At 34.6% G+C, this 21360-nt stretch overlaps 1 protein-coding gene across 1 annotated transcript in view; it reads right to left on the bottom strand.

Moving 5' to 3' along the window:
* LOC149788564 (copine-8-like) overlaps positions 1-21360 on the bottom strand; it is a 95155-nt gene that overhangs the window by 71380 nt on the left and 2415 nt on the right. Inside the window, exons 2-6 of the mRNA XM_089974602.1 lie at positions 15236-15276; positions 8428-8471; positions 6690-6793; positions 4608-4647; positions 1334-1407 (exon numbers count right to left, since the gene is read on the bottom strand). Of these exons, the coding sequence (XP_089830728.1) occupies positions 1334-1407; positions 4608-4647; positions 6690-6793; positions 8428-8471; positions 15236-15276 (303 nt within the window). The remainder of the gene's footprint in view (positions 1-1333; positions 1408-4607; positions 4648-6689; positions 6794-8427; positions 8472-15235; positions 15277-21360) is intronic.

Here is a 21360-nt window from a genome sequence, read left to right as displayed (position 1 = left end):
CTTAGATCATGTACAATTTCCAAAAGTACAATATCCAAAGAAATGTCAGCCACGTTACATCAAAGTAGCATAAAGGTAATGCCAAAATTCTCTCCACTGTGCATGTTTTAAATGCAAATAACTTCACCATACATATAACACTCTTATTATATAATAACTGTAAGCACCACCCTTTGCATGGTAAATATGGATATTAAAGCATCTGAGGTACTGCTGTAAAAGCTTGACTGGTTCTCTGAACAACTCCAATGAACCTAATATGAAATCCAGACCCAGTTCAAACATGGGACAAGCCAGTTTCCAGATATGACTGCAACACTCATACTTTCATAATATTTGCTATTATTCATTAAGTCAGTAATTTAAGGGTCATTTCAGTATGACTTACAATCAAATTGTAAGGCTGGCAGGTCTGTCTTTGTGTTTGTTTAAAAAAATTATTACATTTTAATAGTTCTGTTCCCAAAATTGGTGACGTTTGTCAATTTTTTAGTGTTTGTTTCTAACCTTAAAAACTTTTAGTAATGCCCATCTGTGTAATCATCAATGTTTATAGATTATTCTTGTTTCCAGCACATACATTTTTGTGACCTAAAAAGTTTAGGAACAAGAGACCCAATGTGGGATTAATATTGCTCACTTTTCCAGAGCAGTTGGCCAAAGCCTCCATGTCAGAAACATGCTTTCAGTATCAGTTTGTTACAAATTAGTTTACTGCATGTTAAGAAAACAATTGTTTCAATGTTTCTCTATTTTTTATATTTTGTCCATACTTTTTGTTATATTACCATCAGCATTGTATCAAAAGTATATATGGTACATATGAAAGGTACTTTTTTTTACAAAGAATATATGCCAGAGTACTCTTGTTATTAAAGGAGTTCATATGAAAATGATACAAAATTCTAAACTACATCCATAGATGACTATTCCGTATTGAAAGTGCCCTCCCAGGGTCCCAAGTCAGATGGAAGATCATGTCATTAATATGCAAGGTCTCACTCATTTCCAAACACATCCAAAATTTTGTTCATACAAGCATATATTCCAAGTTTGATGAAAGTCAAATAAGAAATGTGTCCTCTAGAGTAGAGTGGTAACAAGCTCAGCCAATCAAATTAAAAGATCACATCATTAATATATTTAATGACTTTGCTCTGTATCAATCTTGATAATATAATACCATTATCAAATTCTGATTAAATCAGATTAAAATATATGGCCTTCAGAGTTGTAGCAAGCAATTACTGATGGAATGATGACAGACAACTCATAAGCATAATTGATGTATGGAATTACAGCACTGTGAATAAAAAATAATATCAGAACTTACATTAGCTTTTTCACAAATCTGGTTCCAGATGAGACTACTTCTCCCAGAGTGCACTCCATCCTTCCCAGAAAATCCTGCAAGTGTCAACATTTTAACTTAAGCTTCTCAAGAGGACAGTTCAACTGAACCTGAAATACAATTTTCCATCAACCGCTTCTTTCCCAATTTGCTATGTGTATTTTGTTCAATAAAAACATTCATATCAAAGTTGGGTCTACACTTTCAAAACCTGAATTTGGTTCCTGAATGGAACAACAACTGTAGTAGTTAAATGGACAAAAGTGAATACCATTCTTTAAGTATCACATAATATTAAATGGCACATGACTATTATCTTGAGAGTTTAATCATCTGACCAAAAATCACAAACTGTAATGACACCATTATTTATTATACATAAAATAATTTGTGTCTTGTAAAGTGGTTGCCTTACAAAAGTCTAGAAATGACTAATTTGATTGCAAACATTTTGTTTTGTGGCTTCATATGTAGATTTGCAAGGACAATGTAGTAGTATACTGTGATCACAAATAATGAATCTGATACTAATGTTTAAATTTTTTTAAGATATTTACAATTCACAGCTGATGAATATAAGTTGGTTTAAAGTAGTTTAGGAATGTAACAGTCCACAATGAGCAAAATTATTTACACCTTTTGTAATTTTTCAATCTCTCACACACACAGACATACACTCTCTCTCTCCCCTCCCTCCCTCTGTGCAAAGTACATCAATAGTCCCTCAAAGTGACTGACGCTCCTCTGGGTGAAATAATTTCCAGGCATTTAAGATGAGACCATTTCTTCCTTTGGGCTGCTGAGTGTTTAAACCATCTCTAATATTCTTCAGCAAAAAATTTTAAGTACAAACCCCATGTCATAATAATCGTCCATTCAGGTGGAGTAGTGACAAAAAGATTTTTAAGACATTTATCATGGCAACCATTGGATGTACAAACAGTGTGTCCCTTTACCCTCATTTTGCATAACAGAGACTGCCAAATTTTAAACTTGATCGCAGCCATATTTTTTTATTTGACCCTCACCCCCTTCGTTCTGACACCAAGGATTTTTAATTACTCAATCTGATCCCCATTTCTGACACCAAGGGGATTTGTTACTCAATCTGATCCCCATTTCTGACACCAAGAGGATTTGTTACTCAATCTGATCCCCATTTCTGACACCAAGGGGATTTGTTACTCAATCTGATCCCCATTTCTGACACCAAGGGGATTTGTTACTCAATCTGATCCCCATTTCTGACACCAAGAGGATTTGTTACTCTCAATCATGCACCCTTAGAGGAAACAATGATGTACAATTGGCATGATTCTTGGACCTGCTAGGTATGGTAAGAAGTCTACTGTTAATAGAGTCATCCATTGGGAAGAGTGGAGATAACAATATTTTCAAGATAGCAACTATAGTGGCCATATTGAGGGTTAGTCATTTTTTTTAAGGAATCATTTAGAAACCACAAGAACTCTTCTGGTGAAAACCCTATGTCAAAATGACTTAACATTTATGAGGTTTCGCAAAACAGGATTTCTAGATGGCCACTAATTGGAATTCAGATCAGCACCAATTTAATTCAGGAGAAAAAGTGATAACAATTTTCAAACTGGCCATTGTGGCAGACACATTAGACACCAGACAAGCACCATTTTCATTCAGGATTAACCAGTCATTATAAGAAGTCTTATGTTCAAAACATCATGTCAGTATGACTTTCTGTTCAGGATGCGTAGTGATAACAAGATTTTCATTATTGCTTAAATGAAACTGGTGCTGATTTTTGGTCTGGTTTGTCTGCCATAGTGGTAGCCATACCAGACCTCACACTGACACCAGTTTCATTTGGGATCAACTAGACATCACAAGAAGCTTTTTTGGTGAAAACCATATGTCAGTATGCCATTCCATTCAGAAGTAGCACTAACTAACTGGTACAATGGTTATTTAGGACCAACTATAAGAAATCTTCTAGCGAGACCCCATGTTGATACAACTATACATCCTGGATAAGTAGCAATAACAAGACTTTCAAGGTGGCTGCCACGGTGCCAATATTGAAAGATTTTAAAGATGGCCAGCGTGAAAATCATACTGGGTATCAGATCAGCATGATTTCATTGATGACCAATTAGATACAATAAAAAGTCTAGTGAAAACCCCATGCTGATACGACTATCCATTCAGAAGGAATAGCAAAAGCAAATTTTTTAAGATGGCTGCTGGGTCAGCCATTGGCACCACTTTCATTTAGGACCAACTAGACATAATAAAAAGTCTCCTTGTAAACAACAGAGATATAACCATGCATTCAGAAGATGTAACGATAAAATGATTTTCAAGATGACCAATGTAGTGACACACTTGCACCATTTTCAGTTAGGACTAGACCATGGCATGAATATGTGTTTAATGTTCCACAGAAATCTTCCAAGCAGTAGAACAAGAAGTAGCAATAACAAACTTGTGATATTGGATGGATGGACGACAGTTGACAGATGGTGGATGGACAATAGAAGAGAGACCATTCCATAAGCTTTTTGCTCTTTACAGTCAAAAATGATGGAACAGAAATCAAATGCTGTGTCTGCTGATAATAAATAGATTACAAATGCTTGTTGCATATATGATAGATAAATATTTGTAAATAAAATTCTGGAAATTTCCTTTGTTTAAAGAATTTGAGATTCCTTCTTCAAGACATTGTAAAAACCATTTTATATATTTAAAATTGATTCATTTACATTAAAGACACAAGAGTCTGCAAATCTCTATTTGGTTATAATATCCATTTACATACACGGAAATATAATATCCATTCACTTACATGGAAATATAATATCCATTTACTTACATGGAAATATAATATCCATTTACTTACATGGAAATATAATATCCATTTACTCACATGGAAATATAATATCCATTTACTTACATGGAAATATAATATCCATTTACTCACATGGAAATATAATATCCATTTACTCACATGGAAATATAATATCCATTTACTTACACGGAAATATAATATCCATTCACTCACATGGAAATATAATATCTATTCACTCACATGGAAATATAATATCCATTTACTCACATGGAAATATTATATCCATTTACTCACATGGAAATATAATATCCATTTACTTATATGGAAATATAATAACCATTTACTCACATGGATATATAATATCCATGTAGTTACATGGAAATATAATATCCATTTACTTACATGGAAATATAATACCCATTTACTTACATGTTTCTCAAGATCCGCACTCTTGGAATCAACATCATAACTGCAACAGGTATTATATTATAAATTATATATGAAATGACATGAAAGGTAAATAAAAATACACACAAAATGATTGCTGTGAATGATGTATCATATACCGGTACCCATCCAGTGTTTAAATACAGCGCCGTCCCTAGCAAATTTCAAAATTTGCATTTGTCTGCTATGTCAAAACTGTAATGTACTATTGGACTAATAATTTCATGACTTCTTTAGTCTCCCTGCAACTAGACATACCCGTAGCTGTCTTAATTTCAAACACTGTTCTGAATAATTGGATTAAAAGAATTTCTTAAAATTCCATAATGTAACTAAATGCTATTCTTAAAGGTGTCAATTGGTACCAATCCATTCATAATTAATGAGGTAATACAATTAGCTACTGAGTACCCATTTAGTTCAAGTAAAAAAACAAAAACAAACAAAACCACACGTTTCCAAGTTGAGATCAAAGATTACATCTGGCGACATCAGGAGTAAGCAAGACCCAGAATAATCAGTGCAGTTCAGGCTCATGTCATGTGACTATTGGCTGCTGCACATTTATCCATCATTAGACCTCTGTCTAATTTCCTTATATTTTCAATGTGAGACAATTTGGCTATGAACATCGAACATTTTCATTATTATTTTTTTTTAGTAACCGTACATGACACTATTCCAAGAAAACGGATGGGTTTCTTGAATTTGAAAGAAGAAATAAATGTACAGCTTTCTGTAAATATGTCATGTAATTTATACTCTTTTTATGCTCAGATTATGCATTTCTGTCACATATTCATAATAATTATCCTTAACCCTCTTGGGGTGTTGGCATGTATGAATGTACAGCAAACAATTCAGGTTACATATAATATCATTTTCCTCTGACCAGGTACCTGGGTAATTGATCATTATGATCGATGGGTACCCAGTTGACTTTTCATAAAATTTTGGCATTATAGGCTACTGTATACATGGCAGCCAGTAAAACTGGTGGAAGAAGGATGCAGGAAAACCCACTTAAGAACCACCAACCCAGGGGATGATACTGGCATGTTTTCTCACACACCTGAATTGGCTGAGCCAGAGTGATCATACTGAACTGGAAAGTGATGAGCAATCAAATTACAGACAAGACAAAATTTTCTACATGAATTTTAGTTAATCATATTGTACCAAGATGTGATGAGCAGTAAAATTATAGCCCGGACTAAATTTTGAAAACAATTTTAAGTGATCGCAATGAGGTCACATTTAGGCCAGTTATTTTGTTTTTAAAAAAATGAATAATTGCTAATCTTTACATGTTATGTCACTGTGAACCAGTTGAATATCAACATGCACTTTTAATTTTAGATATACAAAACTCTTTTTCTGACAACCAGATGTAAAACTGACCAAAAACATGACAGAAAGACAAGACATGGCTAGGATGAAAGTATACTTTTGTTCTAGGCGAAGAAATGATGCAGTGAGCTTACATTTCATAAGAAATATCAGCCTAAGTGACAGACTGATTGAAAGAGTCAGTAAGTGATAGATGGTTGCATAAACATATCAATTACTATTTACTTCAAAGGCAAAGGTTGTAAATGACATACATTAAGTCAGATAAACTAGGCTGGTCTGAAAAGGATTTAGACACAGTGACCTACTAACTAAAAGTCTGGCATGCTTTAAAACACTGAACCACTATAGCTCCCTCCAGGCTTAGGCAAGTCTGGCATGCTTCAAAAAACTGAACCATTGTGGCTACCTGTAGCCTTAAGAAAGTCTGGTATGATTTAAAATAATGAACTATTGTGATTCCCTGTAGCCTTAAGAATGTCTTGTGTGCTTTAAAATAATGAAATACTGTGGTTCCATGTAGCCTTAAGAAAGTCTGGTATGCTTTAAAATAATGAACCACTGTGGCTCCACCTAGCCTTAAGAAAGTCTGGTATGCTTAAAATACTAAAACACTGCGAAACCTACTGTGATTTTCTCAATCCTTAAAAAATACGGCAAACTTTAATCTTCTCATTTAAAAGATGTAGTAAATTTACAACAACTCATACTTACACTTCAAATTTAATCTTCTGACATTCTTCAAAAAGGTAATTCATCACAAACTTCTTGACAAAATCTGGATTCAAATTATTCCAAATGACCTCAGTTCTTCCAAACTGCAATAAGCAAATATTTTAAGGAAATTACATTAACATAACTTTCAAAAAGTGTCTGTATATTTTATATAGGCAAATGGTGTCAGCTCTTTCAATTTAACTCTCCTTTCTATCCCCTAGGTAGCCACCATTATACCCGGATGTGCCAGTGTTTTACCTGAGTGAAACTTTAAAGAATGCTCACACTGTGTGTGTTTGTGTGGCATCATTGTAAGCGATCAGGTAAATATTATCAACAAAACATAACTTATTAAAATCATACAAGTATTATCAAAGAAAACCTTGTATATACATGCACTGGAGATTCCTGTGGGATTCCCCACTTGATTATTGTCTCAACATCAAAAATTTACCAGGAAAGTCAAGCAAAAGTGGCAAATTCATGTCTGGGTCAAAGGTTGTGCTTTCATGAATGGGGAGTGGCCATTGTCTGTGCAGATATCACTATCCCAACATGATTCAGTTTTCTCTCCATAATACATTTCACACTAATGAAAGCTAGAGAAGGACTACTGGGCATGCAAGTCTGCTGACTTTGCTATGTCCCAAACTGAGACATTACAATCAGAGCTAGGATCATGGATCACTCGTATTATGTCAGCTAAACAGTGTACCTGATCCTTTGAGAGTTACGAGTACAATGGTTTAACAATTCCCTTTAGCCAAGTGGCCAAAGTATGCGGGGTTATGTCTTGCATTCCTACCTTCAGTGGTAGGAATGTTGCTGTGGCTGCAGTGGACATCCTGAGCTTTAAGCAAAGGCCCAAGTGCTTAGATTGGGGCCATATAAATCAGTACATGGAAGTACACATCAAGACTGATCCCTACTCACTGCAACTCTATGGTAGGTGTCAAATGCTGTTAGACTTCATATACACATGATGTCTGTTGAAACCATTTGGAAGGATTTTTCACATACTGAACAACGAATAACTTCATTAGAAAAAGTGCGTTTTTAAAAATTATCAATGTGATTGTAAAACGAGGATTCAGTCATTAAACAGCCCAGTTCCCTGATTCCCCCCAAGGGTTTTCTAAATGACAAAGAGATTATTTAAAAAATTTGGAGGTCCCTTGGTAACTCACGCCATTCTTATAGTGTGATCTATGTTTGTGGACCCATTGTACACGAGTTATCACGGGAGAGGTGTACTATGCCCCTGGGTCATAATATAGAAACTATTCAGTCAATTACCTCATAAACATACAATTAAACACTTGCTGAGAAGGGAGGATAAATGATATCATACAATTAACACTGACCTGGTGGTACAATTTATTCCCAGAACTTAGCCCTTAGATCATAGCTTAGACAATACAGAGATCAATGCCATATAATCATATGCATGGCATAAGAGACCAACCAAAGAGGCTTTCAATTCATCACTTTGATCAAAATTGAGAAGCATGGGTATATGATTGGCAAACAAAGAATTCTACATTTTATTCCCTTCTGATCCTTAAAATATTCTTGAGCTTTCCAAGATCACTGATGTTTAATCCACAATGTTTCCGTTTTTTAAAAAAAAAAATGAAAATGGAATATATATCTAATCCACCAAACTGGCAGAGGAAAATGCATACTGAGTAATACTATTCAATGCAAACAACATATATATAAAACAGGCACCAACCTCTCTCCAACCTTGATGTCCATCTCCTATGAACAGCACCACCACTGAAGAAGAAAAAAAATTATGAAAAATGTGAATGCAATCTGATGTTGCAGTTGGTTTTGAAGTCTTTGAAGGCAAATGGCACCATAAAAAGCATACCATGTATTGTGTGCCAAACTGAACAGAGTACACCCAGCCTTGCTGGCATATGTGCACAAAGCTCATTGTAAAATAGTCACCAAGCTGTAAATAGCACACACCCTGATCTGCTGGAACATCATGAGCACTTAAATCAGTTTATAGTGTTCACAAAACCAGAAGTAGAATATACATATAACTGCTAACAGTTTAAAGTCAAAATGAGAGCTCTGCCTTGTAACGTTCAGACATTTTACAAAAAATTTAGAAATGTTTTATCTATGCACTTATATTTAGGGATGCAATTATATTTGTCAGTAGGAGCCACAGGTGGGGGTCATGTGATCGAGCATCCTATTTGTTTGTTTAATTTGTTTTTAAAAAATTAAAAGTAGACACTGCAAATAAAGCAGTGTTGATTTGTCCTTTTTCTGATCTGACATGATATGGACAAATTTGTCAAGTGCTGATTTGTCCTTTTTCTGACCTGACATGATGTGGACAAATCTGTAAAGCAGTACTGATTTGTCCTTTTTCTGATCTGACATGATATGGACTTTAAAAAACATATGTTGTCTTGGAAATGGGCGGTATATAGGTTGCTATAAATAGTCAATAGGACAGTACATGTAGATCTGTGATGGATCAATTAACTCTTATGTTATTCTTACACTGCAGTCTTTTCAGAATATTCTCCAATTTTTATGATTAGTGGAATGAAAGAGACGATAATATAAATCACAAACAACTTTTTATTGCTTAGTTATTATATTTTTAATGTACCTGAAAAGAACAATCCATATTTAGGCAAGCATAAACCATAATTCAGTATTACAGAAAAGCATAATGACTGCCATGTATGCATGCAGATTTTAATTTCTATAGACTGGATATCATCCATAATTGAATATTGGACTATAAACCATTAAATATAAAATAAAATATATAATTTATGGAATTACAAAAATGCACATTTCAATAATTTCTTTTAAATAAAAAAAAAGAAGAAAAGGGAGTGATATTATACTGGTCCAAAAAAGCCCATTTCTTCATATTTACCACTGAGTGTTGAAACCATCCCTGATGTTCTTCGATGAAAATATTTTCAAATAGCTGCTGTAGTGCACATTTTGGATGTCAGCTTAGCACCATATTCATTTTGACTAAAATAGACATCATCAGAAGTCTTTTGGCAAAACCTCGTTTCATTTTATACTCGTCCATTCAGGAGGAGTCATGACAAGAAGATTTTTAAGAAACTCACTGTGACAGCCATACTGGATAAATGACTGGCACCATTTTCATCTACATCCAACTAGCCACCATAAGAAGTCTACTGATGAAAGTGCATGCTGAAATAACCATCCATCTAAGAGGAGTAAAGAAAACAATATTTTCATGATAGCTAACATGGTGGCCATGTTGAGGATTAGTCATTTTTGTCAAGGAACAAATAGACACCATAAGAACTTTTGAGATGAAAACTCAATGTTAAAATGACTTTCCATTTAAGCGGAGTAGTGAAAACAAGATTTTCAAGATGGCCACATACTGAATGTCAGATAAGCACCATTTTAAGTTAGGCTCAACTAAATATTATAAGAAGTTTATTAGCAAAACCTCCATGTTGATATATGACCGTTTAGTCAGGGGAAGTGATAAAAAAGATTTAAAGCTGGCCACTATTGCAGCTAGAGCACACATCAGACTGGCACCATTTCATTTAGGATTGACTCGTTGTCACCATACAGTTGGGATATAGAATTTGGGTGGCAACCATAAGCAGCATTTGAACCTGTCTCTATGGATTTCGTATGTACAATCCTGATGAAAAGTGCACCAAAGTCATGTGAGCTTGATCCAATTCCAACATCACTGCTGCTTGAGTGCTTAGATCCAGTATTGCCTTCACTAACTGATGTTATTAATACCTCTCTCTCATCAGGGGAATTCCCATCATTTTTCAAAACTGCCATTGTAAAGCCTCTGCTGAAGAAACCAATACTAGACCGTAACGATTTAAAGAACTACCACCCAGTTTCTAATCTCCCATTCATATAAAAAATCTTAGAAAAGGTTGTTCTATTGCAGCTTGTATTTCATCTGAATTCAAACAGTCTTTTTAGCAATGTACAATCTGCATATTGCCCTGGCCACAGTACTGAAACTACTCTTCTAAAAGTAGTTAATGACATTCTCTCTGCTTTGGATAGCGGAAAGATTACAGTCCTCACCCTCCTTGATTTGTCTGCAGCATTTGACACAATAGACCATGATATATTACTTCACCGTCTCCTGCATGTATTTGGCATTCATGATACAGTGTATAGCCTTCAAGTCCTACTTGGTCAACAGGACACAAATTGTGTCTGCAAATCAAATACACTGCAGCCCAGTTGATCTATGTTGTGGTGTTCCACAGGGGTCTGTTCTTGGACCTGTTCTCTTCATTCTATACACTCACCTGCTCTCAAATGTCATGGATCATCATCCAGTGTCTCACCAATTGTACGATGATGACACCCAAATATACAAATCTAGCCACCCAACTGAAGTTGATGCTACCATCCAAGGTGTATAGAGGTGCATTTCTGATGTGAAATCATGGATGACATGTAACAACTGCAGATGAATGATGATAAAACTGAGGCCATTCTGATCACAACACAAAGACTTTCTCATTCACATCCTTTACCTCAAGCAATAAATATCAGCAACACCAACATTAAATTCACACACTCACACAATCAGTATGAAACCTAGGTGTTACTATGGACAGTACTCTCACATTGCACCAACATGTCATGAACATATGCAAGGCTGCATATCTTGAGCTGAGACGCATCAGCTCCATTTGCAAATATCTTTCAGCTGATGCCACTAAAACACTTGTGTGTTCATTAGTACTTTCAAGACTGGACTATTGTAACTCAGTTCTGTCTGGTTCATCTCAATATCTGCTCCAGAAACTTCAAAAAGTTCAAAACACAGCTGCTCGGATCATACTTAGAGTACCACGATCAGAGAACACCTCCCTGCTGCTCTGTACTCTATATTGGCTATCTATTCGATCTAGAATCAAACACAAAATTTGTTCTCTGTGCTACGTTTTACTGATGGACTCTAGTACAACATACCTATCCGACCTCACCCATGTGTACACACCAGCAAGATACTTACACTCCTCTTCTGACAATCATATACTCATTATTCCCACAATGAAAACAAAGTCATATGGACAGCGTTCTTTTGCATACCAGAGCCCAGCGACATGGAATGAATTGCCCACTGAACTTAGACACAAAGACACAGTGATCCCATTCAAGAGTGCTCTCAAAACTCACTTATTTTGACTGCAAGAACAAACTTAAAAAGACCTAATGTTTCCTACCTTAAATATTCTAAGCATGTTTTTTATGTTTTCTAATTTCATGGTGTTTGTTTCTGTAATCATATCATTATATATGTTTTTTATCTTATAGGTGTTGTCTAATGTTGTAAAGCGCTTAGAGCTTCTAAAGATTAGACACTATACAAAGTCCTCATTATTATTATTATCTAGACTTCATAAGAAGTCTTCTGATGAAAACACTATGTCTATATGATTTTCCATTAATAAGTACAAATAGTGACTACAACAGATTCAATATGGCCAATGTGGCAGCTATATTGGACCTCAAATTGGTACCATTTCTTTTTAGGACCAATCAGACATCATAAGAAGCCAAATGTTGAAAACCTCATGTTAATAAGACTTTCCATTCAGAAGAAGTAACATTAACACAAAATTTTTAAGATGGCTGCTGTGGTGACCATATTGGATGTCAGTTTGGTACCATTCTCATTCAAGATCAACCAGACATCATAATAAGTCTTTTGATAAAAATTCCATTTCGATATGACTTTCTGTTCAGGTGGGGTGGTTATAAGATTTTCAAGTTGGCTGCAGTGTTGACCATAGTAAATTTCAGACCAATACTGTTATTATGTAGGACTACGCCAAAACAAAAATTATGTGTTCCCCATTACACTGGTTTTAAAATTAGGGTAGGCAGGTCATTTTTTTAAAAACATTGTATAAACTTAATGTGATTTATTTTTACATGGACACTTGACCAAGCAGAACCATATTCTTGTGGCCCTAGCTAAACATCATAAGAAGTCTTTTAGTGAAAGTTCAATGTTGATATGACCATCCATTTAAGAAGAGTAGTAGTGTTTCCCATTACCCTCATTTGTGTTCAAAGATCCCCATATTTTTAATCTGACCTCTAATTTTGATATCAATGTTTTTTTATACTTAGTCTGACCCCCAGTTCAGACACTGAGAGGATTTTTGACTCCCAATCTTGCACCCCTTGGGGAAACACTAGAGTAGAAATAACAATATTTTCAAAATGGCCATTGTGGCAGTATGTTTGAGCTGCACCCTTTTCATATAGGACCAACCCGATCAAAGGATGAATGTGCATCTAAGGTTTCATGGCAATCCTCAGTGTAGTTTAGGAAATGTAGCTATAAGAAACTTCTGTACATGGTTGCGTGATGGCTGATTGACTAATGACCATAACACAAACTCTTCTGGTCTATGACCTATAGAGCTAAAATTGATAAAACAATGATAAATAATTTATATATCTTGTATTATGCATTATAATGAGTTACGACTATATGGTCTTAAAATATATGTAACTGAAAGAAGCAAACCAACAATTGTAATAAAAATCTTGAAATAATTTATTTCTCTTAGGTAAAAAGTGAAAATTTATGAGGTACTTACAGTGTTCTGAATTAAATCCCATATGATCCTAAATGTAATATCACAAGTCTAAAAGAATAGAATGTTCCAAATAAATTCCAATAATCTTCACTGTCTTGATATATCACAGTGATATAATCCAGAATGTCCTTGAATTTATCCTCAGTAATCCCAAAGTAGTGCTTTAGTCCAAGTCAATGAACACTTTGTAATTACAATGAAAAACTGAAATAAATGATTCCTATCAAATTTTATCTGAACACAACTTAAAAAATTATTCCACAGACTACCTAGTTCTTTATAAACAGACTGGCCTGAGCTATGATGCCCTTGATGTGGGTCATTTCAAAGTGAAAATTCCATCAAATTTGTAAACATGGTCACTTCCAGAACCATCTAAGTTAATAAACAAGGTCTTGAACTCAAACTCATGTATACATATTTTTTAAAAAAAATTACAATAAGTAGGCCAGAACTCTAACCTCAATCATGGAAAAGGTCAATAACACACTATAAATGATATATACATAAAAGCCGCACTGTGGATGATGGGAGGTGTATAACTATCCTGGCCTGGTAAGATCAGCCAAACTTAACTGCTTATCATACTGTTCATGATTTACACACAACTCACGATAAAACTGTCCAGTCCATTACAATTCCAAATATCCAAGTTACAATTACATACTAAGTGGCAGACTGGTGTACATATACTTACCAGTGTATAGTATAAACTGAGGAGCAAACTGCACAGTGCTTAACACTAACCTAATTGCAGAACTGAACCAAAATGTTACGGACATACGCCATATAAGAGTACCACTTTATACCTTACCACTGTCATGATGTTGACATAAGTATTGTAAATATACCACCAACTCTGTATGTTGGTTAATTCTGCGCAACGATACGGCATTCCTGTAAACATTGGATTTTGTTTTTGGATGAATATCCAAGTTGTATCAAGAAAGAACATTGGTCCTTTAATTAAGGAAGTGATATTCATAAAGTGAGAAAAATATCCCACATTTATACCCTAAATACATATGAAAATGTGATTTTTAAATGTCAACATGAAGACACACTCCATGACCTTCTTGAACTTGTAACCCAGAAAATTCTAATTAGTATGTATCTTTTAGAATCATACAAATAAATACATCCTATAAAAGATGGAAATTTATACCTTAAAACAACACCGCATTTTAATCCAAGTTTCCAATTTTGCATGAAGTTGTCCCACAAGTATAAATGTCAACTTGCTGCTAGAACAGGATTCTCAAGAAGTTCCTTGGTGTAGTCTGTTTCTAAACTCTTCAGTAATTTTTTTCTTCACATAAATGAGATGTTGCAAACACATTACATCCTATTCATTGTTGGTTCTCTTCAACATACATGTAATAGTTTTTTATTCCATAAAATGTTCAACTTTGCAAAAAATTTTTACAAGATCAGGATAGTTTGCTTAATACCTCTTGCCATTTATTGGCATTGTTACACTGAATTTTGTAAAACCAACGATAAACCTGACCTAAATGCTGACAGAAACAGTCCAAAGTAATGTATTTCATTTGAATAGTCCGCTGGATCAACATTACATCTTTTCAAAGCTATGCGCAGATTAAGCCAACCTATCACAAGTCATGAAAACACAAGGGTGGTATCCCCTGTGTCCAAACTTAATATTATTTTGAACAGGATATCCTGGTGACAATTGCCTCTTTTCAAATGGTAAGCATTGCAGTATTTTATTTTCATCAATCGGTCAAATTTGGTATATGTTTTGCTTTAATACTGGTGACAGAAATCTTACTAGCACAGAAATGCTTGACAGAAGTGTAGATCTGTTAGCTCTCTTTGGAATTTTCCACATAATGGAGAGGTTTTTTTAAAAACCTGATACACTTGGAAATAAAAATAGATACTTACTTGGATCGGACTTGGAAAATACATCTGCATCTATTAAGTTCCTGCAAAAGAAAGAGAATTTTCACAGTAAAAAAAATATAATTTAAAAAATTGTTTTTTGGATGATGGCATTTCACCTATGCAGGGCATTCTGATTCTGTAATATGCAGGTAAGGCAGGATCTCCTACTATATCAGAGTAAAATCGTGAAAGCTGCAGTAATATAATACTATGTTCCACATGAATAAAGCAACCGATGTGCAAGATGTTAACACTTCATACTGCTGATGATCTGTTTGTCTTAGATACAGTGTGACCCCACTATAGCACGCTCCGTTACAACACAAATTCGGATATAACACAGTCGTGGCGTGGCTCCCCGAAATTTCATATACATATATCATTTGGAGGAAAAAATCACATGTGAATATTATAAGATGATCTTGGTGTGGCTCCTGAAATTTATATGTATTTTTCTCATACACGAAAAATAACATAAAATGTTTATTCTGGAATCACATAGGGCTTCGCCAATGTTGCAAACTTGGATTTTTTTTCCCTTACTGGCGGCAAAATATACCATCCGGTGATTTTTTTGTATTGGCAACATTGTTGGCTGTTTAAACTTGTATATAGAACCATTGGTTTGGAGTGGAGAAATTCAGAGGCCCCATGAAAGGAAGCCACAAACTGGATATAAAATGCACTGAAATTTATCTATTGTTACATTTATCTATTGTTACAAAAACAAATTCTTTGTCTATATTGACAAGCCATTTAAACAATGCATTGTTATATCCAAATACGCTTATCTTGACATCCAGCATGAGCACTGTATATTGTGAGATATCCACTTTTTTGTTGTTCACATTTCTGGTAATGGAGATCAACTGGACGAGGCATTATCTGCGTAATCTATCTTTCGTCAGATTTTTGGCCAATCGCTAGTAATTAATATAATTACAAAGACTGGCATTTGTATGTGGATGGTAAGTAAAATTCCTCATCTTTCACTGAGAATTAAATCCTTCAGAACACTCACATTTTCTGTAATCATCCCTATCATCAGACCAGAACACCAGCATCTCTATCATCCGTTGACCCTTTACTAAATTTCTGACACGTGTGTGGAAGACAGCATCATGTGCTACCATAAATGTATTTAAAAAAATATTTTTAAATTAATTTTTTTTATACAAAAAACACATCTTACTTATTGGTTCATTCAATAGGCAGGCAGGATCAGTAACTAGACTAGTCCTAACGATGGCCAGTACCTTTTTACAAATGTACTCAGAAAAAATAGTTTGTTGAAATTTCAATGGAAACAGATTACCTTTGAAGCACCAATTGTTATGAAAATATGCTCAGCAAATGGAGAAAGAAAAAAAAGTCTCAATCATGCAATACAATTATTTGATGTTGCCACCACAATAAGAAATGGGCATTTGTTTGGTTCTCCAAAGTTGGCCTTTAGCGGTGACTTCAATAAAGCATGCACCGTTCATCAAATAAAGCCAACTACAATCTTCAATAAAAACAAAAAAATTTTCTTCAAAGGAAGTCAGTACCAAACTTTAAAAAAAGTAATGGAATCTGATGGATTTTTGCATTTTCAAACGTGACTGGAACATGTTAACTGTGCCGTGAAAGTTTCATTTTTGCAGAGAAAGAGTTTATGCTTACAAACGCTACCAACAATGGCTTAATGTTTTTCTACTGAATTCAGACCAATATGACCCGTAACAAAACTAGTGAATATTTTAAATGTGTGTGTGTGTGTGCATATTTTCAATGAAATCACTTGTATTGTGGATTCAATGTATATGATGAGATTTACGGGTGAGTACACGGTGTTGATACTCTATTGATGCTATACATTAGACATGTATATATAAACAGTATTCACGTATCTGTAGTACCAATTCGTGATTTTCTAAATAAAGTAAACTATTATATATGCCTTCTCTGTTTTCACTACAGGTGTATTTCTCATTTAATATGCATCAATTTAAGATGGTAACTGTGCCGATGAAGCAAGCATTTTACTGCACGCATTTATTACCTACCCCATGCACATTTTTGGGGGCTCATACATCATTTTCTTAAGCTAACTAACCTACCTGGTTGCTATTAACATGCTTCGGTCTATAACATCGTTACACAGTCAGGTTCTATGGCTCTCAACTACTGTGTTGTAATGGTGTCAACCTGTAATTGTACTGACCCCAAGAGTCTTGAAGACCTTTTGAAAATGATGACATGTTTTGGCAGTTGGAGGAATCTGCATGTCCGATGTGAAGAAAAGTGTCAGTTTTGCCCTGATTTTGTGTTCTAACATAGAAAAGTGTCCTCAGTTTCAACCTGATTGTGTTCTAACATAGAAAAGTGTCCTCAATTTTACCCTGTGTTCAACCATTGAAAAGTGTCCTAAGTTTCAACCTGATTGTGTCTTCTAATGTAGAAAAATATCCTCAGTTTTACCCTGGTTGCATTTTTTAACATATATATTCTAAAAGTCACTAACAGGGTAGTCATTTTGTACCATCAATTGTCAAAGCGCAAAATCTGGACATCTCCAACATTTTTACTACAGGTTTCCTGACAGTATTGGCTGTGGCAATTACAAATGTGGCTGCTGCCTTGTCATGCAAGTAGTCAGAACCAACTTCCAGGTCTTTGGTTTTATCTAATCAACATATGGTTCAATATAGTCTGAACCAACTTCCAGGTCTTTGGCTTTATCTAAGCGACATATGGTTCAATAGAGGTTACAGCTCAGATGACATTTTGTGAGGGTATGTGCAGTTCTTAAGTTTATAACCATTTGTCAAATACTGCCCGATTTAGCTTGTACAGACATGACAAAAGAACGATAGATTTTTGACATTTTTTGCTTCTGATTGATTTTGGACAATATTTTTTGTTTGCATCAGCATATTTTGTTTGCATCTCTTTAAATATTTACTGGCCCAGCTGGCCTGTGAATTTTTGCTGTCCCAAGCAAAAAAAAGACATTGGCTTCTGACTTCAAAATGACACTTTCTTCAAAGACTGACATTAATTTATTAGTAGTGATATAAAGATTTTCCAACATGGCTACCATGGTAGACATGGTGCATGTCCAAGGAACTTTGGTTTCATTTGGGACCAACTAGACCTATGGAAAAGTAGGGTTAATATTCTGTGCCACTCCTTCCAGGAGTTTAAAAGTAGCCATAACAAACATGTAAACAGAAGTCACACAAAAGTCATCATATAAGGTGACCAGTAAATCTAAATTATACTTCATAAGAAAATTAAAGTAGCTTTATGACCAGTAGATATAAAATATACTAGCTTATTTCACAAAGAAATTAAACTAGCATCTACACTGTAGTCATGAATGTAAACAATTGTTTCACAATCTCCATCTTTTAAATCATTTGCAGATGGAATCAAAAGACTGTCAGCATTTATTTGCTTCCCGTCTCGGGACTCGAATTTAGTGGTAATTTAATAGTCCATATGAGACAGGTATTTTTCATAATTTCCATAGACTGATGGTTGATAAAGTTTAAATTATGGCCAGTCTGCATTTTGTAGGCTATTAAAAATTCACCAGAACTTGTCAATTTCTCAATATACTAGCACTTTAGGCTGTACAATTTTATGTTATAAATTCAAGTCATATTGTTTACACAAAATTTAACTATTCTTTTCTTAACTGCTTATCTTCTGATAAACTCTTACAGGCTGCATATTGACTGCTGGCATAATTTCCTGCCATGTTTTTATTAGCTGCAGTGGTAAATTCCAGCTAAAATCTATCAGATGACTTTTTCAAGTTGTTGTAATAACAATGCAATCATTTTTCATTGGCATATCACTCTGTAACAAAAAGCAAACCATCAACACCAACAGTATATTCAAGTCTAACTGAATCTGAAATGCATGTGTAAAATCATATCTTAATGTTTTCATCTCATTCATAGCTTTATTCATCTACAATTCTCATTTTCAAATGATGTATTACCTGTGTCTAGAACAGATGTTCTGTTTGAACTTGAGCATCTTAAATACACATCACTGATTCAATCATGTTATTACCTTTCTTGTCAAACCATTGCCATCTACCAGAAATCATCCCCTTTTACCAAAGAGTCATCTGCCAACAGTTTTCTTCAGGATTCAACATAACACTTCATAATCATATTATGTTTGTAAGCCCAAGCAAATCACATCAACAGGCTCTCAAAAGACCCTGATTTCCTCTTTGATGTCCTTCAGGTCCAATATCAAGTATTATTTTGTTAACAAAAAAGGCCAAACATAAGACAGCCAAAACAGTACAGGACAACTAAATGCAAAGCAGACAACTGGTAGCCACTTGTTGCTGCTAGGAATACAGAATTTACTGACAAACAAAATTGTCACAAATCATGACAGAAGTCATTCAAGAGAGCTCTCAAAACTCACTTATTTTGACTGCAAGAACAAACTTAAAGACCTAATAATGTTTCCTACCTGAAATATTCTCAGCATGTTTCTTTTTAAGTTTTTCTAATTTCATGGTGTTTGTTTTTGTAATCATATCATTATATGTTTTTTATCTTATAGGTGTTGTCTAATGTTGTAAAACGCTTAGAGCTTCTAAAGATTAGGCGCTATACAAAGTCCTTATTAATATTATTATTATTAATGAAATAGCAGAGAACTCGTCCCATGGAGGACTCATCCCAGGTGTCAGGAGAAGTTGCCCCATGGTGGTCGGAGAAGTCGCCCCACTTCGTCTAGAAAAGTCGCCCCACTTCGCCTGGAGAAGTTACCCCAAGGATAATATATAGTAATTCTGACATGTTGCCACATGGTTGTTAAGGCTTTATTTATTGCTGTTTTTCTTCAACTTAATAAATCTATAAAATGTCAAATTTTTTCAATCATTAGATGCACTTTATTTGGAAAAAAAAGAGAGGATGTAAGCATGATGTGATGTCTGCAGTTTTATATATTTTTGTTGTTGTTGTTGTTGTAGGGTTTAATGCCATTTTTCAGCATACGATAGGCTATACATGGCGGCCAGTATTAATGGTGGAGGAAGAACCCGGGAAAACCCCGAAAAGAACCACCGACACACGAGAAGCTACTGGCAAGCTTTCTCACATACCCACATTGGCTGAATCCGAGACTTGAACCCACGCAGACAGAGGTGAGATGGCAGTGATCCGTAATGGAGAGCGCTTTAGACCACTTGGCCACTTGGGGCACCCAGTTTTATATATAAAATGGTTCCAACCTAATAACCTAAGTCATCCTGAGATGACTTTATGGCATTGACTTCTATAACCTGAAATCGACTGAATTGGCGCTGACCGTCAATAAGCCAAAGGGTTATGTTATTATCTCTCTAATTGAACAATTTAATCTGATTTTTCACTGAGATTTGCTAACCACTGACAAATGATACTTGAACTCAATAAAAATCATTGATGCCTACTCAACAAATGCGGTCGCTACCGAGTTCATCCTCATGGCTAATGCACATAATTCGGATGGTTTCTGAAAGATCACTTGTACCATCATTTAGTTTATTTCTTCTTTTTTGTCAGTGTTCATAATGATATTATATCTCAATAATAGCAAACTATTTCAAGTTGAACAAGAAGTAATATTTCGCTACTAAATTACCAATGCAAAATAAACAAGACGTTATTTTGCAATATATAATAACACCATGATCACGCGTTCTATACCCAAATTCACTAATGAGGCACAAATCAATGTTGCTGACATGTGGGGTGGAAAATTTTGTGCAAATAATTTCGCATTTAATTTGTGCTTCTTCAGGCACGAAATATTTTAAAAGAAACGGATAACGTCTTTTATTTTAAAACAACAATTACATAACAGTAAAATAATAAAATAAAAGAGACAAACAGTCATACATATAATTATTTTGTTATAAATGATATACAAATTATAAATTTAAAAAAAAAAAATACAATTTTATATAGTGCATTGGTATTAATGCCATTAAAATACAAAGTATCTAACTTATGAATCCAAAAAGTTTCTTTTTTGAGTCTATTCATGCCACCATGCACAACATCTATTGGCATGAAAGACAATTCACTTAGAGAGTGATTATTGGTGTTAAGCTGTGTTGA

The sequence above is a fragment of the Sinohyriopsis cumingii genome, chromosome 11 (genome assembly GCF_028554795.1).
Source record: "Sinohyriopsis cumingii isolate HCF-2022 chromosome 11, ASM2855479v2, whole genome shotgun sequence".
Lineage (NCBI taxonomy): Eukaryota > Metazoa > Mollusca > Bivalvia > Unionida > Unionidae > Sinohyriopsis > Sinohyriopsis cumingii.
The sequence above is the reverse complement of the archived record's forward strand: the minus strand, read 5'-3'. Positions and strand labels throughout refer to the sequence as shown.